Raw genomic sequence first — 22540 nt, 5'->3', positions numbered from 1 at the left:
ATTCAATGTGTGGAAATTGTCATATTGTTTCCAGATACAAGGCCTTTTGTAATCAATGACACCATTTTAAAGCTCTGTAAAGCTATTTATTTGACATAACACTGAAATAATAACCTTAAATAAACCTTAAAGTGGTGCATTTAAGTCTAAAACCCTTTTGCTTTATTGTAGTTTCAAAGAAAAAAAACGAAAAGTTAGATGCTGAAATCTTTACTCCTGTGGTTCCACAGCATGCCATAGCTCGGCTAGAGCCTCTGTTATAAACTCATGCAATTAACCAACCCTACATATCTCAGAGCAACAGTCTTCACATTAAAGTGCTTCATTTTGCAAAAGCAGAAATTAACTCCATGTACAGTCAGAAACTCTGCTGGGTCAATCTTTCCCATCTACACACAAGAGAACAATAAAAAGCCAAGGCCAGTTTTGTGGGATGTTTACTTGTTTTCTTTTGGCTTATAGCACTTCCAGAACTTACCTTCACTCTAGCACCTTTTATGAGATGGGTGTTTACTTTTGATAGGCAACATAAATCCTATGGCACTCATCTATGCAACCAAAAAAAAAGACATATTGACTGATGATAGACCTTTGAAAGCTGTACATGACTTTGCACAAACAAACAATTACTCTTCAACAAAATGAGACAAACCACGAGGCATGAAAGAGTAATAACATGGATAAAACACTTGCAGCATGATTTCTTTTGATATAATACATTAAGGATCAGGGGCAATCAAAACACATACAGAAAAGTGTCCAGAGAGAACAGAATCTTGTTATATGCTTAAAGTGATTCTAAAATAATAATAAGGACATGGCTCAATTGACTTTCAGCTTCAACTAGCCTTCAACTGTTGAGCAATGATATCGAAAAAAACAACAACTATGTGGCTAAAACTTCCTTTTGTAAAATCATTTGGTACCTTACAGTGAAACTACACTGGGGCACATCTGGAACCAAATCCAGTATTCCCTACCATGTCTCATTTTACAGTGTTATAATATTTTAATACGATGACACATCAATCACAGAACATCCTTCTCTTTTACAAAGAAATGTTCCCTTTGTAACAGTCAAATGAAGTGACAAAGCAACTCTCCAACATTAATATGACACTTCATTGGCAAAATATCCCAGTTCCCTTTGTCTGAAGAAGACAAACATATTGGAAAGGTTGGACAGTAATGATCAGCTGAGAGAAATAAGAAGCTTTGTGGAGACAAATAATAAAACAACGGAGTGGCTGCAGATTCTGGACCCCTCTTCCCAACAGCTAAAGGTCCCGAAGCTTCTGCATATGTGCGAAATTCTCTACTTTACGTGCAGTCTCTGCTCTACTCATAGAGAACAGGCTACCCTCTGCTCTGGTGAATGGGGCTTTATTAATAAAGTTAGATCAAAGCTGAATCAATGTCTGCAACATCACATAATGATAGTATTCTACATAACAGGACCAAATATAATAGCATAGTATAACGTTACTGTAAGACAAAAAAACACCTAATTTCGTATGAGATTTTAAGATGATTGTGTGACGGGTCGGATTTTTCTCTCATGTGGCCAAAACACAAGTGTGCGCCACTAGGCATAATACTTGCTTTGATTGAAACTAAGCACCATCTGCTCTAAAATTCAATCACTGTACATAATTCAAAACAACACTGTAGGCTATTTCTAAACAACACTGTATAAGACTATCTAAATGCATATCCCCATGAAACTGATTGAGATCACAAGGTTGGTATGCAGATGCTGCATGGGCATTTCACCGGTAAAAATTAAAGAATTATCATTCACGATTGACAGTGAGAAATGTGAAGGGGGGTTCTGTATTAGAAGAGCAGAGACTGTGAGTAGAGTAGAGAATCCCACACATGCGCAGAAGCTTCGGGACCTTTAGCTGTCAGAAAGGATGGTCGAGAAATGTCGGATTCGCAGCCTCGGCCTAAAAAACAAACAACACATTTGAGTTCCATGGCCATTTAGCTGGTTTTGTCATTTTATCACAGGACACTCAAGTATATTTTCCCAGGAGACGAGGCTCACATAACAAATATGAATCAACCAGCTAATGTATGTTCGGGGTTTTATTTGCGAGGGGTTGAAAAGCAATATATGGTGAGGGCAAGCTGCCACTGTAACTCTATAGATGGACACGGCACAAGGAGCAGTAATAGCAGCAGTGAGAGAGAGAGAGAGCCCACGGAGATCTAACAGTCAGAATGGAGAAGGCCTAGCTCACAGTAACAACACATCACGTCTTTGTCCAATGAAAAGCATCCTGGAAGACCAGTCACTTTGGGTAACCTTTTCCACTCTTTCCTTCAAAAGCACATTCTGGAGCACTATTACTCATTCTCTAGCCCTCCATTCTTCCCGTTCATGCCAACGCAGGCACGTTCACTCGTCATCAAATGTTTGTTGGAGCAGAAAATTGGCAGCTAGATTCTCATTCTTCTCACATGCAAAATATGCTTGAATGACAAGTCCCTCTGGAAATCCCAAGGCTTTTAACTGTAATGAAAACACATTGGCAACAGTCAGCTCAGAAACACATAACCAATAACACACAGGGAGCTTACCAATAGATAAGGTAATATTTAATGAGTTAAATCATAATTAGTAACCATAAATACTCCTACCCTCTCGATGGCCTCCTTCTCTTGTGGGGTGACCTGGATGTAGTTAGTCTGTGGCGCCCCCTGGGCCTCAGCTCCTTCCTCTACCATCTCTCCTCCTTGAGGCTCATTCAGCATCTGCACAAACCTCTCCTGGTGCTGGGTAATTTGCTGCAAAGAAAGAACATCTCCCTACTAACCCTTACGAATACAAATAGGATTTCCTTTTTAGTAGACTAAAACAAAACAGAATCTAAACGACAGAATATCCCCAGCCTTCCATCAGTCCAGCTTGTGTCTGGAAAGCCAAGCTGATAAGCATGGCTACGTAGATGGAGAGAGACAGCATGCAGACACTGGGATGTCCGGTCTCCCCACTAACCTGCAGCAACTGGGGGTTATCTCTGCCCAGCTGCTGGAGCAGGGCAGGAAGAAGAGCTGGGTTCTGCTGGATGATCTGTCTCATCTGCTGGAATTGTGGCTGGTTCCTCAGGAACTCCAGAGGGTTCCCACCCCCAGTACCTCCACCAGTAAGCCCACCAGTAAGCCCACCAGTTAGCCCACCAGTCAGCCCACCAGACGAGGGGGGCTGCTGGGTTGAAGACACTGCGCCTGTTGCAAAACAAGAATGGGCACAAAGTTCAAAAACTTCTATGAAACAGAGTTCTGAGCTGACAGCAGGGGCTGGCCTGCCCATTAGGAAGGATTACACGGTGCTGCATTTTCCAAACTAAACTGACCAAGACACACCTCCAACAACACATAACACCACACATAATTCTGCATAAAAACAATGAAAACGTATATATGGAGCCTTCAGAAAGTATTCATACCCCCTGACTTATTTCCCCCAAAATTGTGTTATAGCATGAATTCAAAATGAAGTACTTTTTGTATTACCCATCTATGCATAATACACCATAATGAGAAAGTACAAACATATTTTTAGACATTTTTGCAAATGCATTGAAAATGAAATAAAGAAATATCTAACTTTGCATAAATATTCAAACCCCTGAGTCAATACGTTGTAGAATTACCTTTGGCAGCGATTACAACTGTGAGTTTTTCTAGGTAAGTCTCTAAGCGCTTTCCACACCTAGATTGTGAAACATTTGCCCATTATTATTTTCAAAATTCTTCAAGCTCTGTCAAATTGGTTGTTGATCATTGCTAGACAACCATTTTCAGGTCTTGCCATAGATTTTCGAGTAGATTTAAATAAAAACTCGGCAACTCAGGAACATTCACTTTATTATCGGTAAGCAACTCCAATGTAGATTTGGCCTTGTGTTTTAGGTTATTATGCTGCTGAAAGATGCATTCAACTCCCAGTGTATGGTGGAAAGCGGACCGAACCAGGTTTTCCTCTAGGATTTTACATGTGCTTAGCTCCATTCCATTTATTTTTTATCCTGAAAAACTCCCTAGTCCTTAACGATTACAAGCATACCCATAACATGATGCAGCCACCACTATGCTCTAAAATATGGAGCGGCTACTCAGCAATGTGTTGTATTGGATTTGCCCCAAACAAAACACTTATTCAGGACAAAATGTTAATTGCTTAGCCACATTTCTTGCAGTATTACTTTAGTGCCTTGTTTTGTAATATTTTGGATGTTTTGTAATATTTATGTACTGTACAAACTTCCTTCTTTTTACTCTGTCAATTAGGTTAGCATTGTGGAGTAACTACAATGTTTTCGATCCATCCTCAGTTTTCTCCTATCACAGCCATTAAACTCTGTAACTGTTTTAAAGTCACCATTGGCCTCGTGGTGAAATGCCTGAGTGTTTTCCTTCCTCTCCGGCAACTGAGTTAGGAAGGACACCTGTAACTTTGTAGTGACTGGGTGTATTGATACACCATCCAAAGTGTAATTAATAACTTCACCATGCTCAAAGGGATATTCAATGTCTGCTTTAAAAAAAAAATACCTATAGGTGCCCTTCTTTGCAAGGCATTGGAAAACCTCCCTGGTCTTTGTGGTTGAATCTGTGTTTGAAATTCGATTGAGAGACCTTAAAGATAATGTGTGGGCTACAAAAATGAAGTAGTCATTCAAAAATCATGTTAAACACTATTATTGCACACAGAGTGAGTCCATCCAACTTATTTTGTGACTTATTAAGCACATTTTTACTCCTGAGCTTATTTAGGTTTGCCATAACAAAGGGGATAAATACTTATTGACTCAAGCCATTTCAACTTTTCATTTGTAATTAATTAGTACTTTTTTTTTTGCACGTCTCCGATCAAATAGTCTAAATGGTGCCCTATCAAATAAAAAGTGTGTTTTGATTTGAACATTACTTTGCATGGTAGCCCTTTCCTGCAGTCAATGACCAAAAGCGCCCTCTTTGGTCTCATGGGTGGAATATTATTCATATTTTTCATAATTATATTATTAATAAATAATTATTGTTTTTTACGACAAAAGTTTTGTTATATTTCAGTCTTCTGTGATGTATATTTAGTGTAATATCGGGATGCAAACTCAAAATGTAATACATGTCAACTCTATATCTGACATGGTACAGGTGTCTTCTTTTTTTAAGCCCATAACCATGTGTGTGAGGTGTATACTTTGGGTTTCAAAGTCGATTTGTTTAAGACTACCAAGAAACACTCTGTGTGACCCTGATTTAGCCCCCTGCAGTAAAAGGTTAACAAACACCACATCCTAAAAACAGATCAGGTCAAAATAAAATGGACAATATGGAATAAAATTAAGCTATTCACGACTGCTGTCCGAGAGTTTCACTCCCTGGGCTAAATTGTAACGAATCAGTCATTTCAATTGTAGGCCTATTCGTCAATTTTTGACGAGCTGATCATAGCGAAGAAAATACTTATGCGTTTCCCGCTGTGTAAACACATTGATTCTGATTGCAAATAGGTGCAAAATAACTCCTGATAAACTTGGGTAGATGATATGCAGATCTTAAATAGACAAAATGATTGGTTTTAATTAAGCCTTGATCAGGAATCAGGACTAGGCTAAATAAAATAAATGCAACTGCCTGTTTTACAAATGGTACGACACGGATGAGCTTTCATAAAATTGCATTGCGGGCCGCAATGCAAGCTCGTAGGCTACATTATTCTAGTTTGCGGGGAAAGGAGGGCGTCAACTTTTTTGTATCGCCTAAGGCGGCAGAACAGCCAGGACACGGGCCTGGCATTGTGTATCCAGAGAAATGATTGGTTGGTATGAGAGCGACATAGGCCTGGTAAAAGAACAACAGAAGAGTGGGGGGGGGGTCTCACTGGTGGCTGCTGGTGGGGGCTGGGCTATATCTGTGGCTGGAGCAGAGGCTGGAGCAGAGGCTGGGGCAGGAACTGGGGCAGTGGGATTGAGGTTGGCCAGAGTTGTGCGTTGGAGCGCTTCCACTGGCGGAAGGTCAGCCTCGGACGGAATCCCCTGGAGGATGTGGAGACAAGAATTTATGATCCCTCAGGAAAATGAAATAATACTAATGAAGTGCATTTATATTGCTCTTTTGCAAGTGATCAAAGAGCTTCTCATTGGAAGGGACATAGATGGATAAACACACCGTGAACTGTGTACAGCTTTGGGACTGAAAATCCTTTTGTATTATGTGTGCATACTGCTGTCAGATTGTCAGTAGAGTCTGGCACTGAGTTTTCGGATGGAAAAGAATGTGATGTAACGTTGGAATTGTCTCCACTGCTTCCAGGTAATAATACACTAATTTACCATTAAATCACTGATAGGATAGAAATTCACCATTAGCAGGTACTCCACGGCTCTGTCTGGGTTGTTGTAACTGGCTCGCAGCGCTGCAATAACCTGCTCCCTTTCATATCCCATAGACATGATTTCAGACACCAGATTTTCATACGCTTGTCCTGTCACTGGCTCGCAGCGAGAGAGGGGAATAGGATACAGGGTCATAAATCAACGGGAAGACGAAGCATGATATTGTGATGTGAAAGATTAGACTAGACTCTTCATTACCCAGTATTGATGCTGCTTCTTCCAAGAGACTTAAGTCATCAACAAGGCTGTTGAGAGAAAAAGCATTGATTAAAACAGACACATTTATTAACAAAAAATATGGTAGCCATCCAAAATATGTTATCATATGTCAATACCTAGAGGAGGAGAGGTCTGGCGTTGTGGCGAGGGGCAGTTCGGGGTGCTCCCCGTGAGGCTTGTCCTCTGAGGGTGAGACAGGGACGGGGCATGCTGCTGCGGCAGGAGCTGGGGCTGCACTGGCCCCCAGAGCTTCAGGGGGAATAGAAGCAGGGGCTGGTGCAGGGGATGGGGGTGTGGAGGGCTCCACTGATTTTGTGGGGTTTGAGGCAGGGGCGGGTGTGGGTGTAGGGGAGAGGGTTGAGATCTCCATGGTGGCAGGAGAAGTAGAACAGGTCATGTCTGACAGGGACAGCCCAGAAACAACAGGAGGTGCTGGGGCTGGGGTTGCCTGAGGAGAAATCTGTGGAGGAGCTGGAGGTTTGGGCTGTAGAGAGACAACAAAAAGGACTGCCCAGAGATGACCACAGTGACTACAAACAACTATCTCATCTTTAGATAATACAAATGATAAACTCCTGCTTCTACTATCATTAACACTGTAATGACAGTATTATTATCACAATAATGGCTGTCTTGTTTGTCCTTTATTAAAGTTTACTAAAAAGGAATCATTTCCATATTGTCCTCACATATGAATGGTTACCAAACAATTCATTAAAACAGTGTTGAAATCTTACCTTTGTAACCATGACAACCACAAAGTTTTTCTCATCAATTTTGTAGTCTTTTAAAGGTATGTCATCATTCAAGATTTTGCCTATAATAACCCAACAAGAAGAACCTGTTAAATTAAATATATAGGCTACAACATTCCAGATGTGTTGGATTGATATTCAAAATGACTCCAACAATGCAGTTAGAGATAAGATGCCTCGCTTACCTGCATAGATGAGCTTTTGCCCTGCTGCTGGATAGCCAACCTTCCCTTTCTCAACCTCAATCTTCTCCTTCAGGGCTTTTACCTGCCAATAACATAATGACAAGCTGTTAAACAGGACAAGAGATAGAGCCCATTTAGTTGTATCTCAATGGGCAGGACATTCTTATCATCTCTCCCGAACCTAACATGGTGACACATGATATGTCTCATCTCAGTCATAAAGCAGAATCCTTGAGGATTATGGGATTTGGAGTGAAAAACTGTAATTCACATTCAGTCATTACTTCACCTTGTTGCGAGTGCTTCGAGGAAGTACACAGATACATTTATAGACAGATGCATTTTAATCGATCTACATTCCCTTATGTGATACACCATTAATGTATTTTTAAAGTTGACACGCACTACACACGTTAATGATACAGTAATAAGCGTTCCCGTTTTAAAACGGAGCTGTAGAGTTGCTAACCACAGTGTTGTTGCCAGTAATGTAATCTACCTGTCAGTCAATCAGCGCTATAGGCCTAGAGAAAGAGTTTGTAAAACAGATACCATAGCTTGTGCACAGTCATACTTAAGGCCTTTAGTGGGCACTTTCAGTACTACTATTTACATCTAAAGGTTACACTAAAGCAGCGTTGCTCAATTTTGGTCCCGTGTACCCTCGGGGTATGCAGGCTTTTGTTCAAGACCTGTGCTACTGCTAACACACCCGATTAAACAAATTAGGGTCTTGCTAATCAGGTGTATGTAGCTACACCTTTTTACCAGGTGAGTTGACAGGGAAAGCATTCTATTTGACAGCAGTACTATAGCAGAACGCAACTCTTATGGTGGAACCCTAGAGGTTACTGCTATGTGAGGTATTCTGGTAGTTGCCTTCTAAAGGGGAAACATCACCTGTAAATTAAGCCAGGTATATAGAGCAGATGAACATGCAAATCAGACTATGTGTTGACACTAGAAAAGTATTGAAAACAGCAATCAGTCATAATATTGTGTAATTATCTTTTTCTTTTTATAAATTGTAATAATCGATAGCCCGCTAATTGGGTATGGCGTTATTTCTATAGAGACAATTAATAGTTGTAATGTAGATGATATCAAATGCATATTTTTATTCATTATTACTATCATTATTATTCTAATATTATTAGTCTACTCATTTTCATTTACTGTTATTGCTAGAGGGGGGTAATTTAACAGCCTCTATTATACAAAACACAAATTCGATGTAGGCCTAAAGTGTATAAACAAATACACTCCTTTGTCATAACAAATGTACATAACGCCCCCCTCCACCCGATTCCTACAGTCCAGAAAAAGGGGTACACGAGTGCGCCTCCGTGGTACCTATACCAGGCTCGTGAAATCTTGCGTCGTCATTCATGAGGATACAGCCAAGTAATCTCTCAAGCGCAACGAAAATCGCGATTTGACACCAACACCCAACAGTTACAATGTGACATGAACAATGAAAACATTATATAAAATAGCACCCCCCTCTCCTGATTAGATCGCATTGGCCAAGGCCCTGGTTGCTCCTAGCCCCTCTCCCCCGGCCTCAAGCGTATTTACCAGAGTCACTAACTTCCACTACTCAGTACTCACCGTTAGTTCTGGATCTATTTCAATTTTAAACGTTTGCTGCTGAAGAGTCTTCAACGTTATGGACAACATCTTCAAGACGATTCCCGATAATTGCCAGGTGCTTCTATAACCGTGTTCACACCCGTTTCTGTACTGTTGCTTTTTCCACAGTAGCCTACCTAGTTCTGTGACTCAGCTATCTCGCTGTATTGGTTGTGTTGTAGTGTAGTCAGACGCCATCTACTTGCGGCCTGAGACAAGACATACTGCTAGGGGCAAGGGGGTATACTGTACCTCGTGGATCTAAATTCCACCCATCGATGGCACGTGCATGTGATGGTTTAGCCAATATCAAATGCCGTCTAGTCCCACCTCTTAAAACAAAATGACTTAGTAAATTAATTTGGGGGATTTAAAAGAGCATTTAAAACATGACTGAGAAATAGTCATTCATAAAAAGTATCAGTAAAGGAATTGTAAACTTAGAATGGAAACAGAGTTTTATATATATATCTTGAGTAATGTCAAAAATTGCATGCATTTAAGTATCCGTGTATGGATTGTCCCAGAATACAGTTTAGGCGAAAAGGCCCATCGCCTTCGGAGTGTCCTCAGGATGGGAAAACACACTCAAGCATGGTCAAGAGTGTCTCTACTCATGTAAAGGTTTTGCTACTGTGTCAACTCTATTTGCCTTAGTAGTATCTCGGCCTTCAGGTAAATGTCCAGATCAGCATCACAAGACACGTTTAGAGATATCCACTTTGATACTGTTTGACAGCGTGTCTATGGTAGGTCTTCAACCCCATTTTAGAAATGCTAAGACCAACCCATATCACAAAATCAGGAGCAATCTAACTTCTCTAGAAATACTTACAGTATTATTGAAAGAAAAAGCTTCATTTATTTACTGAAACTCAAAGACAGTGTGCCATGGGGACAGTCACATGTATAAAAACAAAAATAAAAAAAAGTCACAGTTTAGATCCTTAAGTCTCATACAGTCATCTCTGCAGCTGCCATACAACTAAAGCCAGGCCTGTGGGGCAACATGTACAACACAGAGCATGGGAATGGTGGGCATACAGAGGATGATTGTGGGAATAAATTAAACGGATGTTAATAATAATAATGTATAGTACTGCATAAAAATAAATCATTTTTTAAAAAAGTATAAAGAAACGACAACTGATATGCCCCTGATTTGTTTCCCAACATAGACAACATCTGGTAAGATTGATGACAAATATAGGGAAATAATCATTTTCTTGACACTGAAGGGATGAACTGATGGTAGCTGATGATAAAAGCAAGGGAGCCGGTGGCAGCAGCACCTAGAGCAACTGTAGGACACATGGACATGATAGACCACATTCTGAACAAAGGGGAAAATACCTTAAATTAAACTGACGGAAACTAAACTTAAACCCAGTTCTTCAACCCTAAACTCTTTAAAAAAAAAAAAGTGAACCTCTAAAAAAGGCAAACATTGCCTGCCCCTTTCCCACCCCTACACCTGAAAAATAGGTTTTCACAGGAGTGCCAAGTCCATAGGGTATTACTCAATGTGATGATGCACAGCAGTCACTCCATTGGCGAGGAGATAGGGCAGGACAGACACGTCCTCTATCCGGTTTCATTTACAACTCGTCCTTGTCCTTCTTGGGATCTTCCCCTTCCTCCTCTTCCGTTGGGCTGTCATCGTCCTCCTCCTCTGGCTCATCCTCATCTTCATCTTCATCCCCCTCATCATCAGCAGTGTCCTTCTTGCTCTTCTCCTCCTCTTCTCTCGCTTTCCTCTCCTCCTCCTCCTGTGCATCCTTCATTTTCTTTTCTGGTTCCTGTTTTGCAAAGGAAAATGGGTCATTAAGAGACAGAGTGCTGTGGGACTGGTGTATTTTTGTCTTAAATTTGAAAATGAATATCAAACTGAACTCATACTAACCTATGAAAAACAGAAACTTATTATGAAAATAACAAAATCCTACCTTTGTAGCTCCCCATGTCTCGTTTCCAAACTCCTCAGCCTCTTTTATATCATCACCGATCAGGAAGTTGTCAAAGATGGTGCCAGACTTCACCTATAAAGAGACACAACTTTAACATCAAGCCCATAATTACCCTTCACCAACAACATTCACATTCATTGTCTGAGGTCTAACATACCTGCCACAGGTCCAGACCCAACACTCCAATGTTGTCAAACTTGTAGATGGCGGCATCGGCTGTGTACTCAGGGTTATCGATCTCAGGGTGCACCCAGGCACCTTTGTAGTCAGGGTTGTCAATCTGCTTTGCCTTCCACTCTCCCTGTAAATATAAGGCCAGATATAAGACTACCTGTGGTACACTAGCTGTATAATGCAGATTTAAAATCATGGAAGGAAAACACTATGATAACTTATTAATAAGAATTAAACTATTTTTAAGTATATGCTATGCATACATGAGTATTCTAGAATGTATTAACATAAAAAGTTTTATAAGCATTTATAACTTATTCATGAAAGTTATATTTAAGTGTTATCAGCAACTGGTACAAACTCAGTCTGTACCTGGTACTCTGGGTTGGGGATCATAGGAGGCTCCCACTCGCCATCCATGTCCACATCCCAGTCATCAGGGATCTTAGCATCAGGGTCAGGGATGTTCTCGGGCTTCTCCCAGTCCTAGTGAGAAAGTTCAATATTAGTTACAACTTGGTCAGTGACAGAACTAAACAATGTGCTTTGGACAAAAGAGATCACTCCTGAAACTAAACCGGACCAAATAGAGCTCATGCTCATTGGCCTTAGTCCATTTACTGTTAAATGCAGGAAGAAACACCATTTGTTAAACACAATGGGTCCATACTGTGGCAAAATCAAATGTGATACCCATCAACTCGTTATAGACTGTGCTGATTCCATTTTGTGGCCTTCATGTAAGAGTAACTAGCCTTGGGGGAACTTTGGGATCATCTGTCCATTTTACAAAGTGGATTGATTGAACTGTGTTTTCTGACTAGATGCACTGGGCTGAATAGCGAAACAGTACTGCCTGGACACCAATGGGAAACAAAATAGCCACCTCTTCATTACTTTGTCATTCCCAGTAGCAGTACCTCTCCTTATATGTTACTGTAGACTTTGCATAACATTTCTCAAACCTGATTCTGATAGGACTTATATCCATGCTGGCTTATGTTCGATCAAATCTCTTCATTCAAAGAGGCTCACCTCTGGCTTGGTGTCGGTAGGGTCATCGATTTTGGCCCTGTCGTCCCAGTCCTCTGGCTTCTTGGCCTCAGGGTCCTTGACAGTCTTTGGGGGCAAAATGTCCCAGTCCTCCTCCAGAGTGCCTGACTCCACCTTCTCATTGTTGATCTTCACCTCGTATGTCTGGTCCGGGTTCAGGATCAGAGTGTACAGATGTGTCAGCTCGTCATCCTGAAAAGACAAAAGGAGAGAACAGCAGGGGTTAGAGGTAAGGCCTGGCAGGTAATATGCAGTAAAGGAATGCAATGCTGAGGGATTTAAAATGGCATACCTTGCATTTGATTTCTTTCTTGATGAGGTGGTTCTTGCCTTTGTAGTTGAAGATGACATGCACCTTCTTGGTGCTGTAGCCACAGATGTCAGGCCCTGTGGGATGGATGGGTAAAGAACTTAATCTATTGATTGCTAGGTCAATAAAATACAGAATCTACCAGTAAAATCCAGGCATTTCTAAAAATGTCTCACTGAATGAATGTCTCTGCTAAATGACTCAAATGTAAATGACCGAGGGTCACGAAAATAACAGAGAGGGATTCATCGCTGACTAAAAGTCACTCAGTCAGAAAAACTAGTGGTGCTCTGCACACACTCACCAAACATGATGTAATACTGCGAGTCCCCATGCATAGCTGCCTGGTCTAGGTCTGCTGGAAAGATTTTGACATATCCACCCCCACAGTCAATCTTCTGCTCGTGTTTGACAGTGAACTGGACCACCAGAGACTTTCCCTCGTTGCTGAAGGGTTCAAAGCGGCTGGAGAGAGCATAGAAACGGGCATCCTGGCTGGTCTGGAGACCTGTGAGACAGGTAAGAAGATGCATTAGCATCAGTAGGTTTAATTGAACCCAGGTATAGGAGGTGAGTGATGCATAGTGATACTGTACTGTGTGTCATGTGGATTACATTTTGATTAGGGTTGACCAGAGAATACATTTAGAACAATCCACAATCTAAGGAGCCATTTGCAACCATTTGGCATATGCAAACTCAGACTTAGTGAAGGATCTGGCAAAATTTCCATATTGAAACATCTTGCCGTGATCAAACTACAATATTTTCCCCATTCAGCTCACCTTTATCCGCCTCAGCGTCACCATAAAACTTCCCAGCAGTCAGTTTCCACTCGCCATAGTCTGTCTTGTGCTCTGATACAAGCCACCGACTCTTCCATGCATCTGAAAAGAACATTTACAATCTGATTAGTCAGGATCTAGGAAAGTCTCTCGAGTGGCGCAGCGGTTTAAGGCACTGCATCTCAGTGCTAGAGGAGTCACTACAGGCCCTGGTTCGTTCCCGGGCTGTACCACAACTGGCCGTGATCAGGAGTCCCATAGGGTGGCGCACAATTGGCCCAGCATCGCCCGGGTTAGGGGAGGGTTTGGCCAGGGTAGGCCGTCATTGTAAATAAGAATTGGTTTTTAACTGACTTGCCTAGTTAAATAAAGATCACGAATAAATACTGCAGGCTGTCAAAGAAGCCAAGTGAAATAACTTCTTATGATCAGATCAGTGCACTGCTGAATCTTATACTTTGAGAAAAAAAATGTATTTTTATTTCCCTTTGATACTATTACAAAATGTATTTTTCTAAATAAAAAAAAAGGTGTGTCTTCTACACAGTGGTCAGTGTAAAAAGGCTGACCATAATGATATTTTATGATATCCATTCACTTTAAAGATGCACTCATTTAAAATGGACCTGGCGAACAGGGTGTAGAGCTCATGTTCCACATTACAGAAAAGTTGTTTCAACAATAGAAATGACATAATGGAGTCCATAGTCTGGATATTGACTATTCCACGTGTAAAGAACATAGATGGTTGTTTAAAATATCAAATTGACCTAGAAAAGAGGTACGGTATGGGCCCTTGATCCCCAAACCATTATCTATCATATAGAAACATTTTAGGAATGATCTGAAAAACAAAAGGCACATTTACCTCCATCCTGAAATTGTTCTTTGAAGTATACAGTAGCGTCAATGGTGACAGCTACCGATGCAAAAACTGCTAATATTGCCACTGCGACCCTCATGCTTTCACCGTCCCGCTGTACAGGTAAACTGTGTGTTGCTTTTCACTGAAAGTCGGTTATAAACGCTGAAGGAAACAGGTAATATGATCATTTCTAACTCCCTATTCCTGCACAGATGGCCGTGGCTCATTGGACGAGATCTTGTCCAATGAAATGAGACCACGATTTATCTTTCGGAAGTGCTCGGATTACACATCGGCTCGAGGCCGAAGTAGTCCCTCACCACAGGTCTGGCATCAGATTGCCCAATCCCAAATCTGACGCTGACCCTGGACCAGCGGTTAGAGGCAATTTCCAAAACTCCTCCACATCGAAGAGCGAGCCATATTTGAAATAATTTCTCTGAAATTGCGAGGAGCAATGATAGTGGACAGAAAATATTGTTTTATGTTGTGGAAATTTGTAAGATTGTGGATGAACATTAATTTATTTTTGGAACCAAGTGTGATTATTCAAATGTGTATTATGTCCAAATGTTTCCCTAAAATCCTAATAAAATACAATTTTCCCCACCGCAATAAAGTCAATTGAACGTCATACACCCTTGCTCAAGGTTGACACACACACACCGAAATCATGTAACACAATAAAGGCTTTCTTGGTGACTAACCATAAAACTCAGACGTCATGACTTCAATTGCACATTGAAGATCATTTTCAATGATATTGAGTTTTTATATTGTAACGCTCTTCTCGCCTCCTTCTTAAACCCATTGGATGAGAAAGTCAGAGGTCCCGCCCCTCTAACCTTCTCCTCTAATGGGGTTTGAGAAGGAGGCGAGGAGAAAGGACGCACGCAATTTATGAAGAAGAAAACCTTTTTCTTATTTTTTTAATCTGATTTGGAAAACTATTTAGAGTCTTTAAAACGTATACAAAACAAAATGTCAAAATAATTTATTCGCTATATGTCTGTATTTGAATTGATATAATGTGGATTCGTTGTATTTTTTAATTTTTTATTCTCATTTCTTTGTGGAATCCCTCTGGCTGTTATGTTTATGTTTTGCATGTTACTGTTAATAAAAATATATTTTTTTTAAATAAAAAAATAATAATAAACTGGCTTTTCTCAAAGATGAAGTTTTCCATGCAGGCTTCCGTAGAATGTGTCAACGCGTACAGATGATCCATTATTTTTGACCAGATACTCTAGGGGCCGCTCTAACAATGAAAATAAATGTATTTAAAAAAAAAAATGGAAGGCAGTCGGGAGGAGGCAAGATCAGGTGGGACCAATCCAGCCAAGGAGAGGGAAGATACGCGTGTAAACAACAGGCACAACAGTTTCCACAGTCACAAAGTCAACATTGGCTAGGCCTGTCGTAAAAATTAATGAAAACAAAAATGTGGTTTTTGGTTTTGATTTAAGGTTAGGTATAAGTTTAGCACTGTGGTTAAGTTTAGGTTTAAAATCAAATTTTAAGAAGAGAAACGATAGAAATAGGCGGGTTTATGGCTGTGGTGACTAGTGACGACCAGGCCCAACTCCGATGTAAAGTGTTATTTCTCAAAGTTGCCTGGATGTCATGTGTCCTACTTATATCAGTGCACTCGTAACAACCCAATCATTACGAAACTTATATTCGATCAAATAAGCCACACTTAGGAAATAATACATTCCATGTTTTATTAACCAAATTCGACACTCTTTGACCTCCATACGAAAAACGCCACCTGCTGGAGAAGACAGATTTTGGGTCCAATTATCCCTCTGATAAACCACGACTCGTCCCATGGGTATGAGGGTCGCTGTTTACGGTGAAGTTGGACACAGTGTAATTGCTACAAGGTTAATCTCAAAACGGAATCTAATCAGGTGGATACATTGTAACTGTACGCAATTGTGTACGTGTTGTAGTCTACATGACTTTGCAAAGCAGAGCGCTCTAGCTGACCAGTGTACTGTACATTTAGGCTTCTTAGTAGGTCTAAACAGCTAATTTACTGGATTTTTTTTAAACTGCCATGATAAGCATAGCTTTGTTGTTTCCAAAATTCTCGATTCATGCATTTATTATATGATCAAAACGACGAACAACAACTAAAATGATTAGCAGACAAAATGTATTATTGAATAGTTCGCTAGTAGAACCAGGTAACATACACTTTACGTATATACAGTTGAAGTCGGAAGTTTACATACACCTTAGCCAAATACATTTAAACTCAGTTTTTCAGAATTCCTGACATTTAATCCTAGTAAGAATTCAATTCCCTGTTTTAGGTCAGTAAGGATCACCACTTTACTTTAAGAATGTGAAATGTCAGAATAATAGTAGAGACAATTATTTATTTCAGCTTTTATTTCTTTCATCACATTCCCAGTGGGTCAGAGGTTTACATACACTCAATTAGTATTTGGTCTCATTGCCTTTAAATTGTTTAACTTGGGTCAAACGTTTTGGGTTTCCTTCCACAAGCTTCCCACAATAATTTGGGTGAATTTTGGCCCATTCCTCCTGACAGAGCTGGTGTAACTGAGTCAGGTTTGTAGGCCTCCATGCTCGAACATGCTTTTTCAGTTCTGCCCACAAATTTTCTATTGGATTGAGGTCAGGGCTTTGTGATGGCCACTCCAATACCTTGACTTTGTTGTCCTTAAGCCATTTTGCCACAACTTTGGAAGTTTGCTTGGGGTCATTGTCCATTTGGAAGACCCATTTGCAACCAAGCTTTAACTTCCTGACTGATGTTGCTTAAATATATCCAAATAATTTTCCTACCTCATGATGCCATCTATTTTATGAAGTGCACCAGTCCCTCCTGCAGCAAAGCACCCCCACAACATGATGCTGCCATCCCCGTGCTTCACGGTTGGGATGGTGTTCTTCGGCTTGCAAGCATCCCCCTTTTTCCTCCTAACATAACAATGGTCATTATGGCCAAACAGTTCTATTTTTGTTTCATCAGACCAGAGGACATTTCTCCAAAAAGTACGATCTTTGTCCCCATGTGCAGTTGCAAACCCTAGTCTGGCTTTTTTATGGCCGTTTTAGAGCAGTGGCTTCTTCCTTGCTGAGCGGTCTTTCAGGTTATGTCGATATAGGACTCGTTTTACTGTGGATATAGATTCTTTTGTACCGGTTTCCTCCAGCATCTTCGCAACGTCCTTTGCTGTTGTTCTGGGATTGATTTGCACTTTTCGCACCAAAGTACGTTCATCTCTAGGAGACAGAACGCGTCTCCTTCCTGAGTGGTGTGACGGCTGCATGGTCCCATGGTGTTTATACTTGTGTACTATTGTTTGTACAGATGAACGTGGTACCTTCAGGCGTTTGGAAATTGATCCCAAGGATGAATCAGACTTGTGGAGGTCTAGAATTTTTTTAATGAGGTCTTGACTGATTTCTTTTGATTTTCCCATGATGTCAAGCAAAGAGGCACTGAGTTTGAAGGTAGGCCTTGAAATACATCCACAGGTTACACCTCCAATTGACTCAAATGATGTCAATTAGCCTATCAGAAGCTTCTAAAGCCATGACATAATTTTCTGGAATTTTCCAAGCTGTTTAAAGACACAGTCAACTTAGTGTATGTAAACTTCTGACCCACTTGAATTGTGATACAGTGAATTATAAGTGAAATAATCTGTAAACAATTGTTGGAAAAATTACTTGTGTCATGCACAAAGTAGATGTCCTAACTGACTTGCCAAAACTATAGTTTGTTAACAATAAATTTGTGGAGTGGTTGCAAAACGAGTTTTAATGACTCCAACCTAAGTGTATGTGAACTTCCGACTTTAACTGTATATATTATATATATCTTTTTTTTTTACAGGCTAATTAGATTTGTAGAGAATGTGGAATCGTGGTGGCAGATTTCAGCTCTGGAAAAAGCATAGGCACATCTCTCAGGGAAGAGAATTACCAAAAGCGCTGCTGATTCATGCAACACTGAAGCATGCATGAGAGCACCGGCTGTTCAGGACTACTGTGTGATCACACTCTCTGTAGCCGATGTGAGTAAGACCTTTAAACATGTCAACATTCACATGCCCGCAGGACCAGATGGATTACCGGGACATGTACTCAGAGCATGTGCTGACCACCTGGCAAGTGTCTTCACTGACATTTTCAACATGTCCCTGACAGAGTCTGTAATACCTACATGTTTCAAGCAGACCACCATAGTACCTGTGCCCAAGAACACCAAGGTAACCTGCCTAAATGACAACCGACCCGTAGCACTCACATCTGTAGCCAGGAAGTGCTTTGAAAGGCTGGTCATGGCTCACATCAACACCATCATCCAAGAAACCCTAGACCCACTCTAATTCGCATACCGCCCCAACAGATGTACAGATGACGCAATTTCTATTGCACTCAACACTAACCTTTCCCACCTGGCCAAAAGGAACACCTACGTGAGAATACTGTTCATTGACTACAGCTCAGTGTTCAACACCATAGTGCCCTCGAAGCTCATCACTAAACTAAACCCCTCCCTCTGCAACTGGATCCTGGACTTCCTGACGGGCTGCCCCCAGGTGGTAAGGGTACGCAACAACACATCTGCCACGCTGATCCTCAACATGGGGGCCCCTAAGGGGTGCGTGCTCAGTCCCCTCCAGTACTCCCTGTTCACCCACAACTGGCCAAGCACGACTCCAACACCATCATTAAGTTTGCCGACGACACAACAGTGGTAGGCTTGATCACCAACAACGATGAGACAGCCTATAGGGAGGTCAGAGACCTGGCAGTGTGCCAGGACAACAACCTCTCCCTCAATGTGATCAAGACAAAGGAGATGATTGTGGACTACAGGAACATGAGGGCCGAGCACACCCCTATTGAGAGCTTCAAGTTCCTTGGTGTCCACATCACCAACCAACTATCATGGTCCAAACACACCAAGACAGTCGTGAAGAGGACACCACAACGCCTGAAAAGATTTGGCATGGGTCCTCAAATCCTCAAAAAGTTCTACAGCTGCACCATCGAGAGCCACCTGACTGGTTGCATCACCGCCTGGTATGGAAACTGTTCGGTCTCCAACCGCAAGGCGCTACAGAGGGTACATCACTGAGGCCAAGCTTCCTGCCATCCAGGACCTTTATACCAGGCGGTGTCAGAGGAAGGCCTTAAAAATTGGCAAAGACTTCAGAGACCCTAGTTATGCTACCGCACGGCAAGCCAAAAGGCTTCTTAACAGCTTCTACCCTCAAGCCATAAGACTGCTGAAAAGCTAATCAAATGGCTACCCAGACTATTTCCATTGACCCCCCCCCCCTTTTAAATACAGTGGGGCAAAAAAGTATTTAGTCAGCCACCAATTGTGCAAGTTCTCCCACTTAAAAAGATGAGAGAGGCCTGTAATTTTTATCATAGGTACACTTCAACTATGACAAACAAAATGAGGAACAAAAATCCAGAAAATCACATTGTAGGATTTTTAATTTATTTATTTGAGAGGGCATGGAGGTCATGGACTACAGCGTCTCAGACACTACAGCGTCTCTTGGAGCGACAAGTACTCCAGTGTCTCGGAGAAGGACAGTCAGTCCCACATCACCCAGACTACAGTAGAATTGCTGATTCATTCAGTGGCAGCAGGGCTTTCTATTCCAGATCATCTCGCTCCCACTCTGTGGCTGAAACTATCATGCCGTCTCAAGTTTTGAAGAGACGCTCGCCCAGGTGTGTGAGAGAGGCCCCGGTGCAGACCCAACCAGACGGACTGGCCTTCACCTTGTCCGAGATGCAGACCCAACCAGACGGACTGGCCTTCACCTGGTCCACCGGTTTGTCCACTAACTAAATACAGTAACATTTGCAACAAAGAAAAACATTTGCATTTTAGTCAGTGTAATGTAAAAATGTCTACCCGTCTGTCATTCCCCTGTCTGTGTAGGTATGGCAGCCCTAGGGCCGGCGGTTGGAATGGCCTATGTGGATCAAACCCATGGCGAGTCACCGTCAGTGCAGAGGCCGTGGAGGGTGTGTCTTTACAGCCACGGTTCAGATGATAGAAGCAGAATTCTCGCTCATTAAAAAAAACAATAAAAGCATATAATAAAATTCCTCAGTTGAGCCTCAAACTTCTAAAGTAGTTTTTGGATTTTATGCTACAGTAGTTGATGCACTGTTTCACCCAGTGATTTATATATACACTAGAAGATTGACAGGTGGCGCTGTTTTGAAGCCACTGTGCCCATACCATCTTGGCACTCCCCCACCATTGTACATTTTTTTAAAGGGAGCTATAGAAATCCATCTATTAATTTCTACATGTATTCTATTACAGACACCTTAATGCATACTTTTAAATTATATTATGTGAGCTAAACATACAAATAAAAAATATATAAACTATTTTCTGTAAATGCATGTAATTTTGTCCTTGAAACATTTAATTGAAATACTATAGAATTCCATTAATTCCTATGGAGGACTCCTACTGGGGAGTCAGTGGCTTCAAAGCCCCTCATTGGCCAATACACAGCATCAGCAATCCAGGGTTTCTATACACTGAACAAAAACATAAATCCAACATGTAAACTGTTGGTCCCATGTTACATGAGCTGAAAAAAACAATCCCAGAAATTTTCCATAGGCACAAAAAGCTTATTCCTCTCAAATTTTGGGCATAAATTTGTTTAGGTCCCTGTTAGTGAGTGTTTCTCCTTCACCAAGGTAATCCATCCACCTGACAGGTGTGGCATATAAAGAAGCTGATTAAACATCATGATCATTACACAGGTGCACCTTGTGCTGGGGACAATAAAAGGCCACTATAAAATGTGCAGTTTTGTCACAACACAATGCCACAGATGTGTCAAGTTTTGAGGGAGCGTGCATTTGGCATGTTGACTGCAGGAAAGTCCACCAGAGCTGTTGCCAGAGAATTTAATGTTAATTTCTCTACCATAATGACGTGTAACCATGTCGTTTTAGAGAATTTGGCAGTACGTCCAACTGGCCTCACAACTGCAGACCATGTGTGACCACGTCAGGCTAGGGACTCCACATCCGGTTTCATCACCTACGGGATCACCTAAGGGTGGTGGGGGCTGAGGAGTATTTCTGTCTTTAATAAAGCTCTTTTGTGGGGAAAAACTCATCCTTTTGTGGGGAAAAACTCATGGCCTATGCCCTCCCAGACCAACCTATGGCTGTACCCCTGCCCAGTCATGTGAAATCCATAGATTAAGGCCTAATTAATGTATTTCAATTGACTGATTTCCTTATATGATCTGTAACTTAGTAAAATCTTAGAAATTGTTGCACGTTGCATTTATATTTGATTTCAGTATACATCATTGGTTTTGGTGACCTCATTGTCACCATTGTTTAACACAATGCCTGAAGCATAATCTCTTATCTAAATAGGAAAGGCTCAGCTCTTCGTCCTACTGACCACACCTCTATTGTCTCATCCCCGGCCATCAGTGCATACAGCCCTGCTGTGTTTGCACTCAACATGCTGAGGCAGCAGCTGGCTCTCACCAGACACTTTGTCCAGACCAGCCGCCACCTCCACTCCTACAGTCCCTGCAGACTACACATACACCACCCTGGAGGACACCAAGGAGGTAGACTACTCTAATGCCCAATCGTAAATTAATCGCTACACACTCGTGTAGTACTGAAGGTATAATTGATAGTCAAACGCCGCTCCTTGTCACTCTTATCTGAGGGACTGTCAACCATATTTGCTGTGGACCCAATTGTGTTCACACTTCTGTGCATTTTTAGTCATCATGATCCAAGACAAAAATGGACATTTTCAGTTTTTCCACTTTTCCTGAATAGACTAGATTTGTAGTGGGATTGATTTGTTGTAGTTCATTGGCTGTCACAAGCCTCCCAAGCTGACCACGGAGGCGGCCTTGGAGGAGATTCTTCAGGAAATGATGGAGCTCCACTACATCTGACACTGAGAATGTATGGATACTTTACCATTGTGCTATTAAAAAACATTTGTGTTGGGGCTTGTGAATTTACCTAGATCAAAAAGGACAATCTATTCAAATGTGTCATACTTTCTATAGAAGTATCAGTGGCGACCCCCGTTTTGAGCCCCCCTATTTTGCATTGTATTTTGGCATTAATACAGTCTCGCATCGGTTTCCAATGTAAA

The 22540-nt window shown here is 41.4% G+C and overlaps 2 protein-coding genes across 2 annotated transcripts; both read right to left on the bottom strand.

Annotated features, from left to right (window-relative positions):
* Nucleotides 1-73: 73 nt before the first annotated feature.
* On the bottom strand, nucleotides 74-9478 carry LOC120054718 (UV excision repair protein RAD23 homolog B-like). Its single transcript, XM_039002271.1, has 10 exons — nucleotides 9181-9478; nucleotides 7570-7651; nucleotides 7367-7446; nucleotides 6746-7113; nucleotides 6609-6655; nucleotides 6378-6505; nucleotides 5897-6050; nucleotides 3005-3234; nucleotides 2647-2793; nucleotides 74-2518 (listed from the first exon to the last, which is right to left on the bottom strand). Exons 1-10 carry the CDS (start codon nucleotides 9247-9249, stop codon nucleotides 2405-2407), a joined length of 1419 nt encoding a protein of 472 aa, XP_038858199.1. The 5' UTR covers nucleotides 9250-9478; the 3' UTR covers nucleotides 74-2404.
* Nucleotides 9479-10040: 562 nt separating this feature from the next.
* On the bottom strand, nucleotides 10041-14526 carry LOC120054719 (calreticulin-like). The gene is made up of 9 exons (XM_039002272.1): nucleotides 14359-14526; nucleotides 13491-13592; nucleotides 13010-13213; nucleotides 12688-12782; nucleotides 12378-12587; nucleotides 11715-11828; nucleotides 11326-11469; nucleotides 11148-11240; nucleotides 10041-11000 (listed from the first exon to the last, which is right to left on the bottom strand). Exons 1-9 carry the CDS (start codon nucleotides 14450-14452, stop codon nucleotides 10800-10802), a joined length of 1257 nt encoding a protein of 418 aa, XP_038858200.1. The 5' UTR covers nucleotides 14453-14526; the 3' UTR covers nucleotides 10041-10799.
* Nucleotides 14527-22540: the final 8014 nt, after the last annotated feature.

The sequence above is a fragment of the Salvelinus namaycush genome, chromosome 10, assembly GCF_016432855.1.
Source record: "Salvelinus namaycush isolate Seneca chromosome 10, SaNama_1.0, whole genome shotgun sequence".
NCBI classification, from domain to species: domain Eukaryota; kingdom Metazoa; phylum Chordata; class Actinopteri; order Salmoniformes; family Salmonidae; genus Salvelinus; species Salvelinus namaycush.
Note: the sequence above shows the minus strand (reverse complement) of the source record. Positions and strands in the feature narration are given on the sequence as shown.